The sequence below is a fragment of the Anastrepha obliqua genome, chromosome 4 (assembly GCF_027943255.1).
Source record: "Anastrepha obliqua isolate idAnaObli1 chromosome 4, idAnaObli1_1.0, whole genome shotgun sequence".
Taxonomy (NCBI): domain Eukaryota; kingdom Metazoa; phylum Arthropoda; class Insecta; order Diptera; family Tephritidae; genus Anastrepha; species Anastrepha obliqua.
The window spans coordinates 72825080-72847934 of NC_072895.1; the positions used below are offsets into that span (position 1 = coordinate 72825080).

General features: G+C 35.4%; 1 protein-coding gene across 6 annotated transcripts in view; it reads left to right on the plus strand.

Annotated features, from left to right (window-relative positions):
* LOC129245764 (uncharacterized) overlaps positions 1–22855 on the plus strand; it is a 60565-nt gene that overhangs the window by 11858 nt on the left and 25852 nt on the right. The window contains exon 1 of one of the 6 annotated variants that reach the window (XM_054884137.1): positions 21241–21707. The exons of the other annotated variants lie outside the window; for them this stretch is intronic. Coding sequence (XP_054740112.1) covers positions 21497–21707 — 211 coding nt within the window. The 5' untranslated portion in view covers positions 21241–21496. Of the gene's footprint in view, positions 1–21240; positions 21708–22855 lie in introns of those variants that run through there. 6 annotated transcript variants of the gene reach the window in all.

Here is a 22855-nt window from a genome sequence, read left to right on the forward strand (position 1 = left end):
TCGAACAAATTCTTTGTTCAACTTGAATTTCCTTCGTTAAATTCGAAGAACACACTCGAGCTTGACTTGTTTACAGTAGCACAGAAAACAAACTATTTGACATATCACGCTGAAATTTGCCATGTAAGCTTATAACAGTCCTACCAAAAAACAAAAAATTTATTTTTGCCATATGTCATCCGCGGACCGTTTTATTGATAACGTCTCGTTCTATTTGAGTAGAAGGTACAATATTTTATTTTGTCCACAATAATTTGTTCCATTTCATCCTCCCTGTCAGTGGAAGGACATCCCATTAGCAATAGTATTGTTGTGGAAACACATCTTTTTTATTTTTCTTGCTTCTTTGCATGTATGTATATATATTTCTAATTTAGTTAATAACCAAGAAGTAAAAGCGTAGAACATAAAATATATGTACTTTTAATGTTTTCGATTTGTATTTCGGAAACTGCAGCAACGATAATTGAAGGCTGTGGTACATACATACCTCTACATCATTGGTCGGTTCGTATTTAATATATAGTATGACTTCAAATAAACTTTATAAATTTTGACTGAAATATATGTATTTACTTACATTCTCCATTTTTATCACCACTTTTATTTAAATTTAGAACTTTGATTCAATTCGCAACTTCGAATTCGTGTCTCTTTTTACTTTGCCTTCAGCTGTTTTTCTCACTTGCAAATTCTCCAACTAAAAATGTATCCAATATAAATTTACAACTCCCCTCATTCTCATTTTGCTCTCTCACTTTCCCCTACATTACAAGTTTTTTGGATGAACATCAGAACTTAATAATTTGTAAGAATTGTGACAAACTGTGGTTACAATTGTTACAAATTATTTGCTCCATGGACAGACCTGTACATATACAATGCGTGTACATATGTAGAAATACATAAGTAGTATTAGAACAACTACTTATGGATATAGTACTCCTGCATTCAATATTTGTTATGATCTTCGGTGCATTCTTACAAGAAGCTTTTCGGTATATTATCTAAGAAAACACTTTAAAATTCACCGAATTCGTTTAATGAGCTATTTAACTGCACGACTCCCTTTACGAAGCTTCAACTTTTTTTGTGTCCAAATCTTTTCATTGGGATTGGTATCGGGTGTGCTTGCGACCATCTATTGAAAGTGATGGCTCAATCTCACTCTTTCTACGAGTTTTGATGTGTTTTACACTTATCAGTTATTTTGTATAGTATTATTTTCGTTCGCTATTTTCGCCCCCCTTTTCACAATGAAGGGACACCTCTGCGCAAAGCCGTTGTCGTTAACGTTAAAAAGTTTGACTGCTCGTAAGATTTGACTGTAATATGGATTAAGTGAGGTGTTTAAGGTAAATTGTGAAAAAAAAAACACTGCGGAAATCTTAAAAGTATCAAATTCTTATGTTTTGCACAGCAGTTTTTTGGGTAAATGAATGCCAAAGAAAGAACAAAATATTTCCAATAATAGGGACTCCGCTGACTTCAAACGTGGCCGTAGGGATACCGATGATGCACAACACAGTGGACGAACAAATGAGGCGGTAGCATCAGAAAACATCAAAAAAATCCACATAATCGTTTTGAATAATCTAAAAGTGAAGTTGTGGAACAACATCAAGACGCACACCTCAAATAAAAGGAGGAGATCGACCAAACACCCAAAAAGGGTGTACGCGCCAATTATATATATATAAGTTGCGTGAGTGTGTTACATACATGTGTTATATATGTACATGAGTTTATTATATATATATAACTTTTCCAGCTTATCATTTCCACTCCTTAAGATAACGTACATATGCATGTGTGTATGTATGTATTTTCCTAAATGCAGTTTTCATTTTGAATTTTTAGCGGATATGAACTTTGCGCTCTTCCTGCCACTGGCTTTGACTTACCGCCAGATAGGAAGAGGACCTTGAAAAACAAAAAAAAAAAAAAAACAAAATATTAATAAAAAATATTAGAAAGATGTTCCAGTGGTTGCCAAAAAAGTAAAGTACCCAGTAAGTTTGTATTAAGGTTTTGGACTATTATATTTTTTATCAGTTTATCAGTTGACATAATTTATTGTATTTCGCAAGCTACTGTTGAACGGACGAGCAAGTGCGTGCATGTGTACATATGTATTTACTAAATACTTATACTCGTATATCTAAATTGTGAAATAAGCTTGTACCAGGTAGAGACAAGTTAGCAATGTGTTGTGCTGTGTTTGTCATTTGACAAAATAGCACTAATCATTATAGATAGATAAGGTCTTGGGTTCAATATACATGAACGCACATATAAGTATGTATATGTAAGCAAAGGGGTTAATAAAATTTATTTTGTAACCCAGTCAACAAATTACGCTTATAAGTATGTTTGATGAATTTTTTTTTAACTACGTTATTAAATTTAAATTAAAATCAAATTAAAAATTAAATATTTTTAAAATACTTTATAAATTTACAATTCTCAATGACTTTCCTAGTCATACATCATTAAAAAATGTATTTTTTTGGTTCCTCAACTCACGGAATCGCTACCAAGCATTACTTCATGGGTGAGGTAGCGCTTAGTTAGTTGCCGCCGCTTTTTCTACTTTGCTCTGGTCTTTAATTTCATTAGCTTTAATATCGTTCGCTGCCAGCCATTTTATTTCATCATTCATCAATCATATTGTGTATCAAAATCTCCTTTTGAAGCTCCTGTTCGCTATAAGGCGCGAGCATTCATAAAAGGCATGATAGGCGTCCGCGTTCTTCCCGTTTCTGCAATAGTCGCGGAGTAGTTCCCTCTCATGTGAAAATTTGAAGAATTCAAGGATGTTATAATTTGAGGTCGGCCATAGATATTTGGTCGCTCAATATTTAGGTTAGGTAAAAGTTCGCTTTGCTATGTCTTCTCTTCATCCAGACCTTCAAGTCGCATACGCAACGGTGGGTCCAACGACCGTTTGATGAGTTGCGCCATTTTATTGCCATTTTCGTATGCTTCTTGTTGTTATAGCAACATAAACATTTCCCAAACATGTACGGAGAATTCTCATGGGGTGACCGTCCTTGGCCGGATATAAATCCGGATCGTTCCGGTAATATGTAACTGACTGTCGTGGGAACGTTAAACTGCACTTATTGAACGCATTCTACTTGAAAACTGAACGGCTTATTTAGATGAGATACTTATCGGGGCTAGATCCGGTATTACGGCGTTGCTGAAGAATTTTGATTTAATAATACATGACTTTTATGATAATAGACTACAAAGGAAAATTGCATGCACCATAAGTACAAGATTAGATGCTGCGGTAACAAGAGTTATCTTGAAAGCTATCTGCAGGTGGTTTGGCCAGAACTTATTTTATAAATTTCTTCAGAATATTAAACGCCGTCAACGCCAGGTGAACTTAACAATATTTTATTATAAAATATGCCTCAAATCGCAGAACAATTTTTTTAAGCGAGCTATGATGCAGTCTCTTCTCGTCTGTAAGTACGCAGCGAGTTGAGCTTTCTGTTTATCATTTCATTTGCTGAACAAATCGATGCATCTCTAAAGGGATTATGAAATTTTAAATAAAAAACCTACGTGCTACCAAGCTGAGATAAACGGAAACGAGCTCACCTCGAAGTTCCATCGGTTTTTGCTTTTGATTATTAAGCACAATTTAAAATGTTTTATTGACTTCTAAATATTTAGAATTCCTATTTTAATTTTGCTAGCTTAAAATCTGTTTAACAATAAAACAACGTATTGAATTATTGCTACAATTTATTTGCTGATATTTCGACTTCATTTAGTAGTTATACATATTTTAATTTTTTTAATCTTTAGACTTTCATTTCAGCCATTATCTTTCTATCGCATACTTATTGCTTTTTATATTAATCTGAAAAACACCAAAACCAACTTTTTGACATTGTAGTTCTGATTTTCTTAAAATGAGGTCGTTAAGTATTCGTGTGTCGTAATCATCATATAAACCCCTATAGGATCGATTAGCACTTACTCGTGGCAAATTTTTATAGACCAGTGTTAATAGTCTAAGTTTTGGGGTCGAATCAAAAATATTGAGAGCAAAATTCCTGAGCAGCGTCGAAATGTATTGCACAATTCAGATATTTGCCAAATAGAGTAAGCTGAACATGAAACTGATGAAATTGCATTGCAAGAAAGAAAGAAGTAAGAATTCTACAAAACAAGACCACAAAAAATATAACCGACATTTCAATATGCTTTTCTTGCCTGCAAAAGGAAGAAGGCAATAAAAAGTATTTTACTTGTATATGTCTGGTGGCTTTTGCGGTCGCTTATGGTTCATTGGGCTCTGGCTTTATCAATTTCTTTGTAAAGGAACATAAAGCAAAGTCAAATGTCAGCCATGCATGCTATTTTAGTTGTGCCGCGATAACCAGGCCCTTTGAAGTGAACTCGGTGAGGGTGTTTTGATTAAATACAATTATGCAGCTGTTAACATAGAATGCAAGAAAAAATAAAAAAAATTCTCCCAAAATTGTATACACTGGCCTATATAAAATGAATGCGAAATTATAAATTAAAAAAAATATATATATATACATATATATTGGTTATTAACATCGAAATAACATCGACCAAATTGTGATAGAAATTAATATATCGGCTTTATTAAGTACTTCCTATCTAATACGTGTATCGAAATTTCCCATTTATGTTCTGAAAATGGATGGCATTGGTGCTGCTTTCCTAATAATCATAGTTTTTGGCATTATCTTTCTTACAATAAAAGTAAGTGTGTGTTAATAGGTTAGCGCTACGCTCTTCCTCGCATGGAACTCCGCGTGGATTCTGTTTGTGCTATTTTATCTCCCGTATATTTTTGTTTTTGTAGATATGTGTATTAGTATGGTGTGGTGGAAACAAAGAAACAAGCAGTAATACGAGTCGCGTACGCAGACGTGTAGTTCAACGCATTCGTATCGAACCAGGTAATGTTGCTGAAGGCACAGCAACAGTAATAAATACAGCCACAGGAGTTAGCAATATCACTACGGAGGCAGGTTGTGCCGGCGCTGCTACTAGCAGAACTGCAGCAGGAGGTAAGCGCGACACTGGCGGCTGCCCACATACATTTCTTACGTGGGGGGAACAAAACTTTTTTTTGTATTTAATTTTATAATGCTCATAAGTTTACTTATTTACAACCTAAAACAGCCCTCTTCAATCGATCTTTTCGTTGTAAATAACGTGATATGCTGATTATAAGAGGTTATTGGAAGATCTCCATGTATGCTCGTTTATTGGGCATACTATGGTTTGACTGCTGATATTGGTTTTAATATCTTGGATTTTACCCTTTGCATGATATCGATCTTAGTAGATCAGATAGTGCCCTAAAGCTTTTCACTATACATCCATATTGGATTTATAATGGCATTGTACAATAGCACTTTTGCAGCCTGGTTTTAATGTAAATTCCCGGTCCATTGAGCAGTGTATGCCTGAAATTCTCAAATTTATTCATACCTTTTTGCCAATAATGTACCTACCTTTTCCAGGTAAGGCGTGTCTATTCAATTTTATTCTAAGGTACAGCTCGTTGTTATCTTGGGAAATGGTTACGTTATTCAAAACAACATGGGCATGTGCTTCGCTTGAGCGTATATGTCGCATGTCTACATATTTGTTAATTCACTTTAATTCGACACCTATCCATCCACTCCTCTACGAGTTCTAAGTGGCATTGGAAGACTTTTGATGATTTAGTTGGGCATTCGCTTCGGTACTTTGGGTACATCAGACGTAAGCAAAAGGCATAACCTTGGACCAAGAACGTAAAAGCCCTTCGTGTCAAACCTTGTCAAATGCTTGGACATCATAGAGAAAGTTTGCGAGCAATACTCTTTTTGTTCAAATGTCTTCCTTATTTCATTGCTAATGCTATTAACCTGTTAAGTAGTTCCGTTTTTCTCATGAAATTTAATACAGGACTATTAAGGAAAGATTGAAAGTTAATCTAACCAACTCAAAAGTCGTAGTTTTCAGAGAATGTAATAGAATACCGTGTTGTTATAGTTGCATGTATGATGATGAGCCTGTGGAAATTGTAAATGAATACAAACAATTGGTAGCACTTGAGCTTAAAAATTTAAGACTCAAAAAAAGTCATTAATGCAACATGGCTGAAATATATGAACTACCCCCGGATTTTTATTTCTAAAAAAATTAAGATCTTCAATGTTTCCTATATTGTTTTAAGGATCTCAAATGTGGGGTATAAAGAAACAAAAATGCTACCACCCCCTTCGTGCCCATATGCTATGTATTTGTTTTGCATTGCCTAGACTACCACGTGAACTTTCCTGGTTGATGTTGGATGAAAAGGGGAAGGATTCGAAGTAGAGTAGGCAGTAGTTTTGAAATTTGGTTCAGTCCGCTAAGTCTGTTTTGAAGAATATTCTGGGTTTAAGGAGGGGTGAGGGTTAGGGAGAGGATATTTTAATATGGATAGGAAAGTGATCTCCTAGTTTGTTGGCCCCGGGGGGCATTGTAGTTGTTGTTAGTTGCATGCGAGTGTGTATGTGTGTGTGAAGCGTGTGCGATGTGCAAAAGAACAAAAGGACGCGGCCAGGTACAAATAGTAAACTTCGAGCGATCAAGCACGATGCTTTGTTAGTTTGCGCGAAGCGTTTGTGTCCGAATAATACGAAATAACACAAGCGGAAAAATGCGACCGAAGGGTTAACAGTTCGGTTGCGACTGGCTTATTTGTTTTATTTTCTATTTTTGCTTTTCTTAATCCACTACTAATTTTTATAAACATCATCGCCACCTCCCCTATAGCTAAGAACTTTTAAGATGGCCCATAAGGAACAAAAATGTCTATGCACATATGTACATACATAAAAATTATTACCGAATTCTGAGTTAGTGATCACAATTTTAAATCTCTTGGTACATTTAATTGGGTTTTGATTATTACTTGATATATGCCGTATGCAAAATCAGGGCCACATTTGACAGACTAAACTTTACGGTTCTATCTAATTCAATTTTATTCAAAAATACACAACTTAGGGTGGTTGCCACTCTCCATGTGGGCGGGAGACCCATTATGGAACCACTAGTTTGGGCTCAAATTGAACCTCTAATTCCTAATGGGGTGAAACCACTTCTTCTCTCTAATAACCTTTTAACCAATTTGGCGAGCTGAGCATTATTCTGAAGAAGGCTCAGAGCATTATTTTATATTTCATAATTACGTAGCTAACACGTTCCATATTGACATATCTACGATATGGAAACATCTTCTTAGAAAAGATTGTGCCTCCAGTGGCTTATTGCAAATTCGGTTCACTATGATTCAATAGAAAATATATTTTACATATACATACATATATTGCATATGTATAACGATTGGTATGCGTATAACACAGAAAAATAAGATTTACTGCTCATTTTTATTACAAATGCTCAAACAAGCCTAAAAATATGTACTTACCGTCGTCTTTGAACTTAGGTAGGTAGGTAGGTTGGGTGGTTGTCGTACAGACACACTTAGGCCTTTCGCAGGTCCATTGTGATACCACTGTGATACAGAGTAAGGATAAGCCTTACTCTACGTGTTCCTTTTCAAACCATCCGGTAACTTTAATAAACAAGCAGAGCTTCGTTAGTTTTAGATCAGTGCTGTCCAAAATGATAAATGTGAGTGTATAAGTGAGAACGAGAGAATGGGAGCAGCCCAGTGGGAAATTTAAACCAAAATAAATAAATATTGGATTGGAGTAGAAAATTTTTGTGGGAGGAATCGAAATGCCTTTTGATATTACATCTATAGCTTCCTTTGAACGACTTGTAACATAAAAGGCATTCCAAGTCGCCAAAGGCATTTTCGAGCATAAAAAAGTTCTCACAGGGCATTGTATTGCATACACTAAGCGTCGCGGACAAACTCGGTGTTTATTCGTTGCTGGTTTGCTAACGACTGAATGATGGAGAGTAAGAATACGTGTGATCAATTGATGTATGGGATGGACAGCACTGTTTTAGATGGGTTATGTCCGCTACTTCGGTTAAAAATGGTGTATCAAGAGTGCGCAGCCTTCTCATAGCTAAGCTTTCACACTCACATAAAAGGTGTCCGACTGTTTCCGCTTCTTCTGTATTAAGACAGCTTCTACAGAAATCGAAGTACGGGAGTCCTAACATTCTAGCGTGGCTGCCTATTAAACCATGACCAGTTAATACCCCTATCATTTTTCTTATAGCTTCTCTGTTAAATCTTAACAAGATCTTCGATCGACCGCTGTTCCAGTTCGGCCATGTCTGTCTGCTTAGTTCGCATGCTGTGAGGTTTTGCCAGCTTGTATTTACCTTTTTGGTGGTTTCCCTGTCTATAAGTAATTTACAAGTGGCTATAGGCATGGGTATCAGCGCCTTATCCGGTTTGAGATGTTGTTGTTGTTGTAGCAGCATAAACATTCCCCATACTTACATACGGGGAATGCTGCTGGAGTGACAGTCCTTGGCCGGATATAAATCCGGGTCGTTTCGGTAACGTAAGACCGACTGTCGTGGAAACGGTTTGAGATCTAGCGTTGTACCGGTTCGAGCAAGTTCATCCGCCTTGCAGTTTCCTGCTATATTCCTGTGGCCTGGCACCCAGATAAGGTGCACTTTGTAGCACTTAGATACGTCATTTAGAAGTTTAAAATATTCTAAAACTGTTTTTGACGAGTGTGTTTTAGATTCAAGCGCTTTTATTGCCGCTTGACTGTCCGAGTAAATGAAGACTTCTTTTGTGTATAATACTCTCGTTTTTATTACCGACAGTCCCTCTTTTATGGCAGTGACTTCCGCCTGAAATACACTGCAATGATCAGGTAGGCGAAATGATTGGCATACTCTGAGTTTATCGGAGTAAACCCCTCCACCTACTTTGTTGTCTAGTTTTGAGCCATCTGTGTAGATGTTTATATCATTTTCTTAAAAAAAGTTCGTCATCTCATTCCTCTTTGGAAGGAAATACTGTGACAAAGGATTTATTTAAGTTGATATCCTTGGTCTTACAGAAATCCGTTGTGCCAGGAATGCAGGGGAATTTTTCTGAAATTGAAGAGTGTTCTCTTTGGTTCGTTCTGAGTAGGCCGATTTCTCTCAGTCTGAGAGCTGCTTTGGCAGCTGTTTGTTTGCCGAATAGCTCTATTGGTAAAAGGTTAAGCATAATATTTAGTGCCTCTGTGGGTGTGGTCCTAAGGGCCTCGCTGATGCAAAGGCTGACCATTCTTTGTACATGTACCATGGTTCTTTTAATGTATAACTTATCTAAAGTCGGCCACCATACTAGTATGCCGCATGTTAGGATTGGTCTGACAATTGCTGTGTAAAGCCAATATACGATAGCTGGGGAAAGGTCCCAACTTAGTCCTATCAGCTGTTTACAAGAGTAGAGTGCTATTGTCGCTCTTTTTACTCTATCTTCGACATTTACCTTCAAACTTAGTTTTCTGTCTAGTATTAGACCTAAGTAGCGGGCCTCATGCCACCTAGAGTCGGGGGAGCTAATATTTGGAATTTTATGTTTCCTGGTAAATAGGATGAGTTCAGTTTTATTGCGGTTGACGCTTAGCCCATTTGCTTTTGACCAGTTTTCAACGATGTTTAGTAAATCTTGCATGACTTCTCTAAGTTTATTGGGGAAATTTCCCTCTTCCTACCATTGCAACATCATCCACATATGCTACGACGTGTTCTCCTTTCTTCTCTAGGCTCTTTAGCAAGAAGTTTAATGCCAGCACCCATAGGACAGGGGACAGCACACCGCCTTGAGGTGTTCCTCTGCTAACTTTTTTCTTGATCTTTGAGGTCCCCAGGGTTGCGATCACAAATCTGCTCAAGAGCATGTTTTTGGTGAACTCAACCAGAGCGCCAGAGATCCCGAAATCCGTCAGTGCCTTTATTATGGTATACAGTAGGATCTTTTTGAACGCGCCCTCGATATCAAGGAAGGCTACTAGTGTGAATTCTTTATTATAAATTGACTTCTCGATTTCTGCAGCAAGTGAGTTAAGTGCTGTTTCAGTAGATTTCCCTTTACAGTACGCATGTTGTGAGACACTAAGCTTATTAGGGCTGATGTTAGCCTTAATATGCTCTTCTATTATTCTTTCTAATGTTTTTAGCAAAAAAGAGGATAGGCTAATTGGCCTAAAATCCTTAGGTGTTGTGTGTGAACTTTTTCCCGCTTTAGGAATAAAGACAACTTTTACTTCTTTCCATACTGAAGGGGCACTTTTAAGTTTCAGAGCAGCCTTGAATATAGCCGTTAACCACTCCATAATAAAATTGAGTGAATGTTGTATTTGGGCCGGGAATAATCCGTCTGGACCCGGTGATTTAAATGGTTTAAAGGTGTTCACTGCACAGGTTATCCTGGATTCAGTGATTATATCTTCAATGTCAAAATTACGTCTTTCTGTACAACGAGTATTGTTGATTAATACGTTAGATGATTCGTCTTTGAACTTATTTCACTATAAAGCTAATTTATTCTTGCTTAAAATTAGTAAACACTTTTTCACGTTCAACGTAAATACTTAACCTCTATAGTTAGCTGTAATCCTGCGACCACTTGTGTCCCAGACCTTCCTATAGACCAGGGGTGGGCAAATACTTTAAAGCGCGGGCCAAAATGAAATTTTCAAAATGTCTCCCGGGCCGGAGGACTATAACGCATATGCTTTGCACAAGCGGATGTTTTGGATGGAGTTTTTTCCCTGCCAATTTTTTTTTTGACAAAAACACTAAGTATCATTTCAATTTGAATAAAATATGTCACGTAATTTTTAAAGAAATATTTTTATAAATAAATGCCTATTAGATAAACCAGTCAATGAAACATTTTATTTTGTTAATTATTTATGTCTTAATGATACAAATTATTTTATATTGACACATAGTTATTACAATTTAACATTTATATTGCATTTCGTAAATATAATAGTAAATAGAATTCAAAAAAGAAAAGAAAAACATCAAACGGTAAAATAAATATTTAAAGTTAATGCGAAACGTGAAATCTCGAATGTTCATCTGACATTATTTCTTCAAAATTGGGTTCCAAATCACTTGCAGCAATCCTTAATACCGAGTGTAGATTTTCGTCAGTAATTTGTGATCGATATTTATTTTTCGTGGAAACCATTAAAGAAAAAGTTCTTTCACAAATATATGTCGAACCAAATAAAACAAGGTATTTTTGAACATAGTTCAAAAAATGTTTGAAATGTTCATCATTCAAAGCGCCATAGAAAGCACTCAATTCGTTTGAGTGAAAATTTTCTTTTAGTAAAATATTTGATTGTAAGTCAATTAGTTCTAGTTGAATTTCAACAGGGGCTTCTTGCACATCGAAATTGAAAGGTTGGCTAATTAATGATAAAGGTTTTTCAATAGCTTTGAAATCTTGAAATCTTCTTTGGAATTCAGAATGCAGGTCTTGTGTTATTGTACTATATTTAAAAAAATCTGTATTTTTCAATGATTCTCGCCGTGCTTGCAATGAGGGGAAATGATTTAATAATTTATTATTAAAGTTTTCAGCAAATAAACTTAGTTTTGTCATAAATGCTTTGACGTTTGAGTGCATATTGAAAGCGAATTGTTTTTTCCCTTGTAGATTTATATTTAGTTCATTCAAATATTTTACGATATCTACTAAAAATGAGAAATCGTTTAGCCAAACTCTATTTTGCAATTCAGGAAAATCATGTAGTTTTTCTTTTATCGACAAGAAGGATACTATTTCATTGTTTCAAGCTCACGACATCGTCCACACTAGTGTAGTTAGCCGACCGCCCATTTTATTAAGACTATTATATATACAGTACGCACACTAATAATGCTGATGTCAACAAAATCTCATAAAAGAGTTTAAAAAAATTTATGTGCGGAATTTTTCAACGGGCCGGATAAAATTAGCAAGAGGGCCGGATCCGGCCCGCGGGCCGGCTTTTGCCCACCCCTGCTATAGACCATACTGCATTCAACAACACTCTGTCGCAGATGGCGGCGAATGGAGCTATAATTGAACTAAAGTAAACCGGCGTGACAAACTTGTGTCGGCGGTCCCACGAGAAAACCCAGCTGACGCATATATGTGACGCCTGATAGCGAACGTGTTAAAGATCTTGGTCTACTCCTCTACATGTTGAAATTAACCCAGAAATAAGGCATTGATTATGTGAAGCATCGAAGCTGTTATTGTCTTCCTTTTGCTATACTGCTATTGAAACCCCCTATATAAATATAATATAGGTATACTTCCATCTCAAAATACATTAAGGTGTTGTTTTGCAATAGGCAAGCCTTTTAAAAATTATTATTTCATTTTCGCCGACACCTGTTGGCGGTCGAAAAAAATCGCGTCTGCTTTGAAAGTCCGCCTTTGGGTTCTTAATGTGTTAAATCACATAATTAATGAAGTTATCGTTCAATTAATATATTTTATGAATACGATTATTGAATTATTTTTTACATATACTATAAATATAAGTATATACACATACGTTCACATACAAATTTACGCTGTAGTTAATAACATTTTAATTTTCTATACGCTCATTCGTTTGATTGTTGCCAGCTGCAGCGGGGGCTATTTGATTACTAGACTGCGCATATCCATATCGCTTATATACTACACTTAGGCATGTGTAATTATGTATGTGGTATGTATGGTCATGATACCTGCATGCAAGTCAGCATTAGCCATCATCCCCAATGGCGGCATGAATTGCGGAAATAAAGACCTGTCAAATAAGTCAGTTAATTCATATTAAATTAGCCCAAGCCGCAAGCACAAGCAAAATAAAATATACTTGGCACTTTGACCACTGGAAATAGAACTTATTTAATGCGTAGCTTTTCACGCTGTGTGCCGAAATTATCGCAATAACAAATCGGCAAAATTACCCAACAGTGAATCGTGCAAACTCCACGCCACTTTACTACAGATTTAAATTACACTATTTTTGTATTATATTGTTTTTTGTTTAAGCACAACATTCATAAAAAGTTTGAAGCAGAAACAAGTGCCGTTAATAGAATTTAATGTTATGTAGCAAATCAACAAAGCGAACAGTATAACACGCAGACATAAATTACTTAGCAGACAAGCGCTGCATGTAGCATATTAAATCTATGAAATTTGAGCATTTTAATTATTCTCTTAGTATTATTATTCATTAAAACTTACAGTTTCGTTGATCTGGTTATTTTAATTTAATTTATGAATCACTATTGGTATTGATGGTGTGAACAATCTTATTAAGGCTTTTGTTGTTTCCTGGTGCCATGGAGCCGAAATTAACTGTTTACTAACTTTATTGCATTTACATAACGCTATGTAGATATTTAAGAATTATGTGGATGTGTATGTGCACACAACTAACTAATTGGCAGAATATTTGGTTGCATATTTTGAGGTTTTAGCGTGGGCGAGGAAGTTTTCAAGGACAGTGAATTGCTGAACTTCTGTGAGATTGTCATGATAAATCTTAGACATAATTTGTTCATTGTCAAGGTTGGTTTGCCTTTGTATCATTTTGGTTTGAAAATTTTCCAACAAAACTTAAGTGAATATAACTAATTGGATTAATATATTCATGAATAAAAATTCTTCGTTATATGAGAAAAAGAAACACAAACCAGAAAAAAGTTAGTTAGGACTTATATGTAAAGTGCGTTCAAGAGCAAATTTTTTAAGCTAAGTACTCAAATAACTATTAGGGAATATAAATGAACTCTGCCTAAGTGATAGCTTTGAAAGTCTTTATGATTAATGAGTTCTGAAAATACTTGAGCTTGTAAAATTGGCTTCACCGTCATTGAATCTTCGTAAACAGAAATGGAGGTAGTAACGTAGTGCTTTATAACGGTTTAACTATTATTTAAAATTTCAGCCAGCAAAATGTCCAAATGTTGCTTATTGCCAGAGTTGAATTGGAATATCCAAAAAACGGAATTGGAATATCCAAAAATTGGAATATCAAGAAAACTTTAATAAGAATATAGGAAACATACATAAGTAGAGTAAAAGAAGCTAATATTCATGATCTCCAAGAAGCAATAAAATAGTCGTCGATAAGGAACCAAAGGAAATCAAAAAGGTTAGGCAAGAATGAGCAGTTTACCAAAGAATTTGAAGAAGCAAGAATCTCATCATTTCAAAGCTTAAGTTTCCTTAGGGAAACTATAATGAAACAAATAAATTGTTATACTTAAAAGCAAGTAAATATTTTAAAGAAGTACGTAAAAGGAGTAGAGAAGAATGGTATAACAGGCTTATAGAAAATATCAACAACATTAAAAATAGCGCTAGCTGGTGGAAATTTGTTAAGAAGACGAAGGGTGAAGCTTTAGTAATAAGTCCCGCCATATCAACACATAAATTTAAGATTTATTTTGAAAATCTGCTGAGCCCTACTGCTAATGGCAAGGAAATTTTGTATGCGCATAACTTCGACACTGACGATCTGCTTGAGGCAGCTTTTTCACTAAACGAAGGTAGATGTGTGCTAAACAAAGTTAAATTAAACAAAGCTCCAGGGATTGATAGAATTTCTTACTAGTTCTTAAAAAATGCCCCCGATACTTTCATTATGGCTATGGCAAGTGCTTACAGAAATTTTTACGACAAATTCAAAGTAGACGAGGCTTTTAGAACCAGCGTAGTTTTTCCTATCTTCATAAAAGGGGATCCCTCCCTAGTAGGAAACTACATTTATGAACTGCATTGCTAAAGTCATGATGGACATAATTAACGAAAGCGTAACCTCTTGGACTGAAAGGAACATTATTTTAAACGAGTATCAAGCCGGCTTCAGAAAGAATTACTCCACAGTCGACAATATATTCAATTTATTTATTTATTCAATTAATAGTCTAAAAAATACAGTATTTCTTACAGACTATGAAAACAGATTAATGCTAAATTAATTAATCAAAGTAAAATTAAACTTATAATTAACTAGTAAAAGAAAAATATAAAATTTCTTATAACTTACAGAGGAGGATTATTAGATAATACTAAGAATTTAGTTCAACAATTCATTTAGTACCAATTTGAAGTGATTCTTTGTTGTAGAAAAATCCAGGCCAGTATGATTTGAAAGCGAATTAAGCGAAATTTAGCCCCTATTGTCCATTTAAAATTGGAAGAAAAGAAGAAGGTTTACGCGTATTTTGTCGACTTAAAAAAGGCGTTTGTTAGAGCATCAAGAAACCCCTTGATATATAAGCTGCCCCATATTGTTCTTGCAACGAAACTAGTGAAGTTCATAGAGAATATGTACAGCGATACAAAGTCAGTTGTATGGAACAGCTCAGAAATTTCAGGTAAATAAAAAAAAAAAACTCAGGCGTCAAACAAGGAGGCTTATTTTCGCTTATACTACATATTTACTCTTTACATAAACGACTTACATGAAAGCTTAGAAGGAGGTATAAACATAGAAGGGAAAAATATTAGAATTCTAATGTATGCGGATGATATCATTTTGTTAGCGGATTACCCAGGCAAACTACAATACAAAGATGATAATAACCTTGAAAGTTACTGCTACGTATGGAACCTTGAAGTAAACCGCTCAAAGTCACAAATAATGGTGTTCAGAAAAGGTGGAAAACTTAGTGAGGAGAAGAAATGGTATTATGGTAAGGAAGAAATACAGACTGTGTCTCGATATACTTACTTAGGAGTGGAAATAACAGCTCAGATGAATTTAAAAAAAGAATGTTGAAAACAGAACAGCTGCAGCAAAAATGGTATTATTGCTTCGTGGACTTGCCTTTTATAAAAGTAAGAAATTTCAATTAAAGCTAAATGGCAACTTTTTCTAGCAGTTTGTCGTTCAATGCAGTCATACGCAGCACAGGGGGGTTCCAAGAATTTGATATACTGCAAAAGTAGTTTGTAAAGCGAATTCTGAAGCTACCATCACATATGCCTACACATATACTTTTTTTGGAAACCTGCATGCAACAAAATCAGTTGTTCACTTTAGAACTGTTTCTTAAGTACTCGTATATGCACATAATTCTGTTTGTATACTCATAAAATCGGCTGTCACATTATCTGCCCAAAATTGTTATAAAGAAAGAAGTCTTCTAGATTAGAGATTAAAATAACCATGTTTAGTAAAAACAATGTCATCTGGCGAATAGGTAACATACAATAAAAAAGCTGGATAGAAGTTGCAAAATTGCTTTTAACAAACCACAAACAGGCAAGGATACACATTCATCTCATACGAAGAGCTTTAAATAGTAGTTGGATATATAAGGAATTAGATTGGTCAAAAGGCCTGGTTTATTTAAAAAAAATATGAAAATCAAGCATGTGGATAATGACGGCTAGAAGTGACATGGTAATTTGAAATAACAACAGATTTGACACAAAAAATAAAACTTACTCAATGTGTAATTTAGGCGAGCTTGAAAACATAGCACATTTCTTGGTGCGCTGCCCAATATTAAGAAAATAAAGAAAATTCTTTTTTGGAAAATTTACCTTAAATGATTCACAACTGATTGGGATTCTCAATGGGGAAAATGATCATTGGGATAAGCTTTTGCGTTTTATTAAATATGTCCCCAGATACAAAGATTACTAAATAAAAGATTATAGATAAAAGAGTTTAACTGCTTTAAAAAACCGTAAACCGAAGAATTGTTTTGCACGAAAAATAAATCGACAGGCGGCTCATGCCATTGTCGTTAAATTATTGTAAATATGTATATAATAGGACTATGAATAAGTTCGTGCGGTTTTACAACAGATGGCGTAACTTGATTATTATTCCATCGATCCACATTTCCAAACATTCATTGGAGAGCTACTGTCGTAAGGCACAAACGTCAGTATAAGTTTTTTATTTGAAGCGTAAACAACAATATTTTTACCACACTTGAAAATGTCGAATTTCGTGCCAAATAATATGTTTTTGCGGGGAATTCTTCTTCATTATTTTAATATGAAGAAAAAAGCAGCCGAAAGTCATCGTATCTTGGTGGAAGTTTATGGTGAGCATGCTCTAGCTGAGCGAACGTGCCAGAAGTGGTTTGCACGCTTTAAAAGTGGTGATTTTGGCTTGGAAGACGAAGAACGCGAGGGTGCGCCGCCAAAGTTCATGGATACCGAATTGGAGGAATTGCTCGATCAAGATCCGGCTCAAACGCAAGAAGAGGTTGCAAAAACTTTGGGAGTTGATCAATCAACCATTTCCAAACGTTTAAAAGCCATGGGAATGATCCGAAAGGTAGGCCATTGGGTGCCGTATGAATTGAAGCCAAGAGACGTTGAACGCCGTTTTATGGCATGCGAACAACTGCTTCAACGGCACAAAAGAAAGGGTTTTTTGCATCGAATTGTGACTGGCGATGAAAAGTGGGTCCATTACGACAATCCAAAACGTCGGGCAACGTATGGATACCCTGGCCATGCTTCAACATCGACGTCGGCGCAGAATATTCATGGCCTGAAGGTTATGCTGTGTATCTGGTGGGACCAGCTGGGTGTTGTGTATTATGAGCTACTGAAACCGAATGAAACGATTACGGGGGATGTCTACCGACGACAATTGATGCGTTTGAGCCGAGCACTGCGAGAAAAACGGCCGCAATACGCCGATAGACACGACAAAATTATTTTGCAACATGACAATGCTCGGCCACATGTTGCACAAGTGGTCAAAACATACTTAGAAACGCTCAAATGGGATGTCCTACCCCACCCGCCGTATAGTCCAGACCTTGCGCCATCCGATTACTATCTCTTCCGATCGATGCAACATGGCCTGGCTGACCAGCACTTCCGTAATTACGATGAAGTCAAAAAATGGATCGATTCGTGGATTGCGGCAAAACCGACCGAATTTTTCACAAAGGGAATCCGTGAATTGCCAGAAAGATGGGAAAAAGTAGTAGTAAGCGATGGACAATACTTTGAATATTAAATTTGTAACCATTTTACGTCAATAAAGTTTCAAATTTCGAAAAAAACCGCACGAACTTATTCATAGTCCTATTATATTTTTTTTTTTTTCTTAATACTAGTTTAAGTAATTATAAAATTTTGTGTATTTCACTCTTATTTCAAATTTATTTTTATTAGAACAAGGCAGTGATGATTTAAAAATCAGCAATTTATGCTTAGGAAATAATGTTTGTTATTACAGCCACTTTTTTATATATTTTTGCAATAAATAGTAGGTATTACAAACTATTTCAAAGAAAAAAGAAAAAAAAAACCATAAGAATAAAAATTGTTTTTCTTCACGGGCTTAATATGTCTCACACGCCATCAGAGCTGCCGTCCCCCAACCTAAAACCGTTTTCGCATTACTTCACAGTGGTATTCCTTTTTCGTTTTTACCTGTGACCAAGTCGCACTTTTTCATTTGAAGAATATGACAAACCACATCTTCCGAGCATTTGCAGAAAGTGTGTTAAGCGTTATCTTCATATGAAAAGGTATTTCTGGAAATACCCATGTCCAGAAAGTACCATGTTTAGGTGTGCAATAACACAGGCCGACAGCATCTCAGACCCAGAAACCGGACTATATACTTTCGAAGGATTTTGATGCGATGAATCGAAATCTGACTTCAAAATTGCTCTATCAGCTCTGGTTTTCGAGATATCCTAACCTAAAAGTGCAAAAAACACCGTTTTTGCCCATATTTGAGGTTATGTACCCTTGCAGATGTTTTCTTTCACCAAAATTAAAGGACGGCATCTTTAAATACAAGCCTTCTTTTTTCAAATGGCGTTGAGTTTGCTCAAATATCATTTTTTTTCGCTGAGATATCGCATTTTGAAATTTTCATGTTTCTAAATTTTCCTACACCTGAAAATCGATTGAGATAACATAGACATGATTTAGTCGATTACTAATTTTCTTGAATTGAGTCTTATTTTTCTTAAAATTTTATCTCACACCATAAGTGTGCTGACTCACCACACCCCTACACTATCTAACCTTTGGGTACCGAGTCACACACAGCCCTAACCTCTAGAAACCACCCCTATCATACCGCAAGCAGGCTAACCCACTTAACCCTGGGGACAGCGTTTTACTCGCATATTTTTTTTTAAATAAGTCTTATTTATCCAGATATCTCACAACACAAGTGAGCTAACCAACTTAACTGTTAACCCATCAACTGCCTATCCCCTAACCCCTAGAAACTAGGGGATACGGGAGTTGATGGGTTAACAGTTAAGTTGGTTAGCCCACTTGTGTTGTGAGATATCTCAGAGCTGCCTTTCGTTGCAGCGATGCCAGGAGCTTGCATTGATGATTTGCCTTTGGCGAATTTGTACACAGTGCAGCTTAGTAAACAAGAACGGAGAATACGGAAGCCATCATTAATTTAATATTGCTTTGAGTTGGCCCCCCTATATTTGCAATCAACCTATTGAATAGATATGCTTTAGTTGCTTCCGCTTGCTTTATGTGGGCCCAGAATCTAGTTTTACGCCTGAGTACTTTAAAACTTTTTGTGATTATTGTATTGCTATATATGATAAATTTCCATTTGAAATTAGCATTTAATTTAAATCTAAAAAATACCTTTACTTTTCCGCAAAACCTTAATAAACAAGATTTTTTGTATTATATCACATAGCTTTGCTTTTAATTTAAAATGTTAACTCCAACTTTAAAACGTTAATACAATCTTACATATACACTTTTATACCATATTTCCCCAGATCCCTGCGCAACAGCGAGTATCGAATAAGTGCTTATATTATCATTATCATTCATTATAAAATTACTTAACAAACTACACATTTTTGACCTTGCCTCGGATCTAACCCCATGTGATATAATATCTTTCCATTCTCATAGAAATTCTGTATAAGTGAAAAGATATATGAAATATATAGGTAGATAGACTTGTATGCTTACAATGTAATTACTCCTGTCTAAAAAACCGCTCGTTGTTGTCATCACAAACACTTCACCTCACTGTCTAAAGTGCTTAGTAGTCTCTTGTAGGGATTCCTTACGAACAAAAACCTTTGTTGCTAGACTTGAATACAAAAAAATTAAGTTCTATTTTTAATAGTTTTTTTTATATTTTCATTTAATTCTCTAATTTAAAAACACACATACTCAAAAATGTTAATAGCAAAAATTTAGGTTTAGGAAGTGACTTTAAAAGTTACTCGTCGTTTATCAATAGTGAATTGCCATATATTCAATTTTAAAAATTTGTATCTACATACATACATATATCTTTGGTGTGTTGTGAAATCTTTTGTATTAAATTAAAAACAAAGAAAGATTGTGAAAAATTATGAAAGCCATGAAACTCTATGATGCTGGACCATTAGTAGCGCAAAACGGGAAATCAATTGTTATGCTCCGCTTCGACCTACATTTCGTTACAGCTAGTAACTCAGAGCAATTGTCAAAAAGAATTTTAACTGCGCTCTGTAGTTAGAGTAGTAGCGCTATACCACATTCTACATATGTCAAATCACATATATCATAGGTAAATATACATGTGTATGTATATACGTAAACAAACAAGGGATCATTTCTACTTCAGAGTTTTATTTGAACTTTTTTTAATTTTTAGTATGGCTTAATGGTAGAAGCTTTCAAATATTGAGCAAACAGCAGCAGTGTACAAATGCAAACAAGCTAGATATCAGAAATGATTAATATTTACTTCAAGCAAATGCTCTCTTTTAAAACATGAAAGTACAGACAGACAACAGACATCTAAATTTTTACTGTTATGGTTGCGCCGATAATTCCCTTGGTCTTAACCTTTTCCCTTTCAGTAATACAATCGTCTTGATATTGCTGCTAATTCAAACACTGGTTTGGTATGTACGGACTCTTTTGGGAGCTCGGACTCTGAGAAGAAGCACACCCTCCGCCCTTCTCTCCTCTCTCTTTAAACGTGGTTATATAAAGATAGCAAAAATATTTTATATTTTGAAATCTACATACCTGTATATGTATATATATACATATGAATGTATGTGTGCATACCTATAAGTATTCTTCCACGCTTACGAGCGCATGTATGTATGTACATACATCTGCTTATTTTACAACCAAGTATATCATTTACGTGTGCATTCGCTCTCTGCGCAAAATAGATAAACCAAATTGACACTAAATTCTGTTTAAAATATTCACTGCGAAATATTATCACACACCATCAAGTTAATTGTTGTGAAAAGTCATTTGAGCTGTGCGCTCAACTTTATAGTAGACGTACTGTGAGGCAGAAGAAGAAGAAATTGTCATTTTTGAACAATTTTCGTAATTTAGAAAAACAAACAAATATTGAATTTAATCGAAATGATAAAAAACAAATTTTCAAAACAAAGCAAAAATGAAAAAATAAAAATAATTTAACTAAAATAAAATTTACAAAAGAGTAAACCAAAAACATTCGAACTATTTGTGAGCGAGCAGGAGCGCTCATCACCAATCCAACTGATGGATAAGATGTCTTCCGATCTGCAAAATGTATTGCTTTATTTATCGGCATTTTTTATGGTATTTCTCTCATTTGTCGTATTCAGTTTGTGTTTACGCGTTTTATTATGGATTTATATGCAATACTATAATAGGCTACGACCTGGTAGCCGCAGGGACATAAGAAATGAACACTTGCCTGGACGGCACTACCCCGTGTGCTTAGAAAGTGGTAAGTGAAAGAATAAGTTTGTAACTTGTGAAATAGCGATTTAAATACATACATACATACATATTAGGGCGGGTCGATTTAAAAATCGCTCATTGCTCTGTGAAAATCGTATTCTAGGGATCAAAATAAGAAACTTTGCCGAAGGAACCATACCTCTAAAACGAATTCTGATGTCCCCCAATTTGGGTCGAACGAAAAATCCCACTTTGACCCATTTAGAGTACTCCAATCGAGTGCAAATGTATGACCGACCCCCACTAACTTTGGACGGCCGATCCACCCATGCCAGTGGCACACCCCCTGGAACTCCCCTGGGGGGTTCCCCATACAATCATTTCAAAATATCACCATTTTTGGCCTTTACATGAGAAAAGAAACTAAAAAGTTCAGCCCAAATTGGGGGACATCAGAATTCGTTTTAGAGGTATGGTTCCTTCGGTAAAGTTTCTTATTTTGATCCCTAGAATATGATTTTCACAGAGCAATGGGCGATTTTTTTGCCTCCCCACAAATCGACCCGGCCTAATACATATATATGCATGTACATATGTTTATTTTATATGCTGAAGGTATCGAAATTAACAGATGTAGGTTTATTTAGCTGACGTGACTCGCCTTATTTCAGTACTTCTTTGTTTATTTAGTGAGCGATCAACGTTGAATATTTTCCGCGATATTGTTTGAACGCAAGTGACGCACAGCAGTAACAATTTTCGCCTCATTAAATGGCTATCTCAGCGGATATTGTGTAGATATACAATATTTAGTAACGGGTGGAGCTTAAAAGCACAAACCCCTCACGCCAAATAATAACAAAAAACGAAACGTTGCCGAATTAACTCATATCAGTATCTTTTATCAAGTGAAAATTTTTTTTTTTCTTAAATGTCAAGCGATAAGCTTCCTTCATTTAACAAATACGAATATAAATCACTTCACATATATGCACTTGCGGTCAAAATAATAGCAGCGCCACGTACTGCAAAGCTTTGACTATTTTTTTATATTTTTATAAAATGTAGATCATACTACAACAATTGCCATTTAACTCAAAGTTTAAAACTTTGTCCCAAATTGGAAAAAAAGTTGCAACCAACTTTCATCCAAATATCAAACTATTTAAAAAAAATTAAATAAGAAAAACATTA